Consider the following 4,751-nt stretch of genomic DNA (forward strand, 5'->3'; position numbering starts at 1 on the left):
TGGAATCTAGATTCCCCCTGAGGCTGTACTGCTTCTGGCCCACAGACTTGGTTTATAGCCAGGGCCTATAACTGAAAATCACTCCCATGCAAATTCTGTTGACCAAGACTTCCTTTCCTGAAAGCCTACCCAAAACCCAGAAGCAAACCACAGAGGACGTCCTTCCACTCACCCCCACTCCCCACCCTACAGCGACATAATTAGGCGGGAAACAGTATTCTGGGGTCGAAGGAGAGGGGTGGGCAGATAGAGACAGATGTTGGCTCTCTAGTGAGTATGGAGGGAGGGGGCCGGATGTGAGCGGCTAGGTGCTGGCAGCGGGCCCAGCCTAGGGTGGAAGACAGCCCAGGAGCCCGGAAGATCTCCTTCCTTCAAAAATAAAGGGTTGAGTGACTCCCAGTAAGGCCCTGCATGGAAAGAGATAGGAGCCTTGAGTCAAGCTGCTGTACCCCGACCACTCGCATCAAGGCTAAATGTCTGGGAATGTCAGGTACTCCTTGTCTATGCTCACTCTGGGCCTGATCCTCCTCTGCTATCCCTAGCAGACACAATGATGGCTTCCAAATTGAACATGCCCAAGAGTGCCACTCTATCCCTCAGGTGCAGAGTGTTATCCTCCAAAACCATCTGCAGGACAGGTGTCCAAAGGCAGGCAGCAGGTGTATGTGTATTCTGCACAGAGAGACTCTGCTCCATCCAGCTCAGAATCTGGCCACTGGGAGAATTATACCAGAACCCTCCCACACACTGAATTCTAGACAGGGTTGCTTGGACACAGCTATTCTTGTCTGCTCTTCCTGGCAGTATTCTCAGACCTAGCGCACTTAGAAAGCCCCAGCAACTTTACCTGACATTGGTACCCACACTCCTCTCCTCAGCTACCAGAGCTCTACTTGGAGATGTCTCTGGTCCCCACAGGGCTTCCCAGGTTAGCTCCTGTGATTTGGGTCCATCTGCTCACACACAACCATTCCCCTGTCTCTGCCTCTACTGTTTGGGGCCTTCACTACCTGTTCCCTAGAGCAGACTTGAGGCCGCTGGACCAGCCATCCCCTGCCAGATGGAAAGATGTGGGTCTAAACCCTTAGCACTCCACGGAGCTTGGGGAGATGAGAGGAAGTAGCAAGGGGCCAGTTCAGAGGCTGATATGGAGGGAGAAAATGGTGTTACCTACTCTTCAGGAGTGACCTCTTACCCTCATCACCCCTCCCTCTCCAGAAGCAGATTACATAAACGGAGCATGCTCTGTGTCCACCCTCAGATTACTCACAGGTGTGATTTAAGTCCTCTGACTATAAATATTCCAAAGTGGTCATCCCAGGACCTATGTAGGGCGTGGCACCACCAGGTACCTTCCTTGGCAGTCTGGGGCAAGGAACCTTATGTCTGCTCCCTGGACAGCCTTATCACTCTCCCAGTCTGAATGAGAAGTCTGTTGGGACTGATGATGCACCGATGGAAAGCCTCAAAGAGAGGCCACGCATTTCTAGAACTCCACTCCCACTCTGCCCAGCACTCGAGCTGAAGCGGTTCCCAGGAATCTGATTGATGTCCTAAGAAACCTAGCACACACCTCACTCAAAGGCTTTCGAGCCACAGGCTTTGTCTGTCCTGGATCTCACTAGCCTTTTGCCCAACAGAGGCCCAGGAGGAAGGCAGGGATGGCAACAATGGGGCCAGTGGCGGGAAACGGTCCTTAGAGACCCCATTGTCCATTTCTCCCGCCGGAAACGAACAAGCAGATCCTGCAGGGGAGACCCCACACCCTGCAGGCGCTTTGCCATGTCTGGATGCTCAGCACGTCTCAGAGGCCTCCGGACAGAGAGGCCCATTCTTCCCCAAGGGCGGGACCGGGCCAAGGATGACTGTATGGCTCACGACGACCATGGAAGGGGATGGCACACTGCCAGACTACAGCACCCCTCCCTAAAAGGCCTCGTTCAGAGCTGGAAGTGATGTCTGTCTGCTTGCCCCCCCACCCCCCGCCCAGGCACCTAAAAAACAACCAATTAGCCCGTCTTCCAAAATATGACACAGTTGCTCTGAACCCCAGCAGCACCCTGGAGAGAGAGGAAAACAGGAGCTCACTGGTCAGCAGGCTAAGAAGGGTCAGAAGGGCAGCAGACTGCAGAGTAGGTAAAGTGAGGCAGGAGCAGAGCTGAGTGAGCCTGCCTGTCACAGAAGACCATGTCTACAGTGGCCGGTGTGATCCAGGTTATTTAGTATTCTACCACCTCACTGTGGGTACCCGGATGCCATCAGATCCACACCCTTCCCACCCACCCTCCTATCACCCCTCCCCAACACCCCATCCCCAGAGGAAGATCCATCCAGGGCTTGCTCTCAGGTCTCTCAGTCCAGTGCCACCTCACATGGGTTGAGGTGGGCCGCGAGAGCAGCTGAATAGACACGGCTGAACTCTTGGAAGCGGGGAGCGCAGCCCAGCCAAGCTTCGCCAAATCGGCTCCAGCCCATGAAGAGGAAGGAGCCTGGGCCAGGACGCACACCACAGCGCAACAAGGTGCGAACGGAGGCCTGGCCCCGGCCCTCCGAGCTCCCTTCCTGGAACAGTGGCAGTGTCTGGCGGATGACACGTGTAGCCACCACAGTGATGACTGATTCTTGCAGCTCCATGTCATGGGCGACCCCATGGATGGTCCCATGGATCACTACGAAGAGACATGGTGGCCAGTGGTGGGCACGTGGGAATGTGGGGCAGACCCTAAGCTCTCCCGAGACGGAAACACTCACCAAAGTCACTGGTGCATGCAGTCAGAAGGAGCTCGGCATCACTGCAGGGCCTGCAGGCACCTAGCATGCAAGGCAGGTCATCAGGCAGGCCTGTGATCTCTCAGCACGAGCCCACAGCTCCCCACAGTAGGAGAAGGTACAGGAGCTGGCCACTAAACCCTTCTCCCAGCATCACACTACCTGAAGACTACTCATGGGCCCCTCAGTGCCTCGGACACATTCTTGCACACCCATCTCAGAAACTCAGACCAACACTGGGAAACTTTCTGTGACCTCCCAGAGCTGCCTCCCAGGTCCAGCTAGGGATATTCTAGTGGACTCTGTTTCTGGGGTCTCTGTCTATGGCAGAGCAGTCAGAGAGCCATTCCCTGCAGGGTCAGGAGACAAGTTCCAGAAGAGCAAAGCACTGGGCCTGGTGCCCTGCAGGGAGGCAGGGCAGGCAGTCTCCATGGTGACGAAGAGGCACACTGGACTTTTGTTGGTTGGGCTGGGGGGAGGGGAAGGAGGTCACCACAAGGCCAGGGAGCCCTGGACAGCCTCGGCCATAGGCTTTGATTCTGCCCCAGCCCAACCCTTCCCCCCAACCCTTCAGAAACCAGAGACCCAAGGCTGGCCTCTCTGGCATCTGCCCCCTCCCGCTCTTTTCCTAAACCGAACCTTGAAGAGGAGGAGAGAAAGGAGGGAGAACTCTCAACTCACCTCCCTATGACCTGGAAGCCACTGTGTTCTCCACCAGAGTAGCCTCCGTCAAGCTACAGGGCTTTCGGTGCAGTGGGGAGGCAAGGCCCATTCGGATCAGGCCAGTGTAGAAGGCCAGTTTCTGACACCCAGCTCCGCCCCAGCCAGTCTAGTCACTCACCATCCACACCAAAACCTTGGGCCTGGGGAGACATTTCTGCACGTTGGTCCTCGTGCAGTTCAAATCGGAAAGCAGCAACTCTGCGGCTGATGTCCCGGTGTGGCGTGGCCTGCAGGAAAAGGGCTCGGCGCTCGCGAGGACCCCAGCGCATGCAGCGGCCCCCAGCCAGGTCTTGGCCCTCGGCCAGTAGCAACTCTAGATTGCCGGCCATCCGTTCAGCGAAGACCTGGGCACCAGCGAAGGGCCGTGTTGGGCGCAGACAGACGATGCTGGGCCGCGTGCCCGGATCAGAGCCGCCTAGAGTCAGGCGCAGCGCCCCAGCTGGATACAGCCACTCGATAGCACCCTCAGTACAATCCAGGGTCAGCTGCCCCACGCTGCCAGGTTCCTGGGTCAAACCGCTGGGGACAGGACGGTGGTTCTCAGGTGGGTGGCCCTCATTTCCCTAGCCCGCTCAACCCTTTTCCCGCGGCCACCAACACCTGCGTCCACCCTCTGGAGCAGGACATTGAGGTCTGCGCTTCCTCAGTTCCAAGTGGGAGGGAGCCCTCCAACCCAAGATTTCAATTTAAAACACAAATAACAAAAATCCTCCCCGCAATCTCTCCTGGGTACCTGCCCCTCCAGCTGCAGCGGTCCTCCGAGTAGCCAGCTCGAGCGGACGCAGCCAAGAGGCCGCAGCACAGCGCGCAGAGAAGCGCCGCTACCAGCATGGTTAGGGGACGCGCCGGGGCCTCGGGCTGCTGCCCCGGGAGGGTCGGGGCCGCAGCGCGAGCAGCCCGCAGAGCGGCTGCCCGGCCCGGCGCGTCCCCACAACCGGCGACCCCTCAGCGCAGCCCCTCTGAGCTCCGAGGCTAGGGGGCGGGGCCTTTGCTCTCGGACCAATCGCCACAAGCTGCAGAACTTTCCTCCAATTGCAGCACCCTCATGGGCGTGGGTCGGGCTCAAGGCGGGAGCCCGGTCCAACGCCGGGTTGGAGTAGAAAGTGCTCGTATTCCCCATTAGGAGATCCCCAGTGACCTGGAACGTTTGGTAGGTTGGTGGGGTTCGCTGTAGACTGGAATCTGGAGGGCTGTCCACCTTTCTTGATCTTCAGTGGACCTCAGTGGGCAATGGGACTGTCCCTTTCTGAGAAAGGGAG

General features: G+C 57.8%; 1 protein-coding gene across 1 annotated transcript; it reads right to left on the minus strand.

The window, feature by feature from the left end:
- Window positions 1-2,019: 2,019 nt before the first annotated feature.
- On the minus strand, window positions 2,020-4,439 carry Metrn (meteorin, glial cell differentiation regulator). The gene is made up of 4 exons (XM_032911931.1): window positions 4,226-4,439; window positions 3,611-4,011; window positions 2,752-2,811; window positions 2,020-2,669 (listed from the first exon to the last, which is right to left on the minus strand). Exons 1-4 carry the CDS (start codon window positions 4,321-4,323, stop codon window positions 2,353-2,355), a joined length of 876 nt encoding a protein of 291 aa, XP_032767822.1. The 5' UTR covers window positions 4,324-4,439; the 3' UTR covers window positions 2,020-2,352.
- Between the last annotated feature and the right edge of the window lie 312 nt (window positions 4,440-4,751).

This window comes from Rattus rattus, chromosome 9 (assembly GCF_011064425.1).
Source record: "Rattus rattus isolate New Zealand chromosome 9, Rrattus_CSIRO_v1, whole genome shotgun sequence".
In the NCBI taxonomy this organism is placed as follows: Eukaryota; Metazoa; Chordata; class Mammalia; order Rodentia; family Muridae; genus Rattus; species Rattus rattus.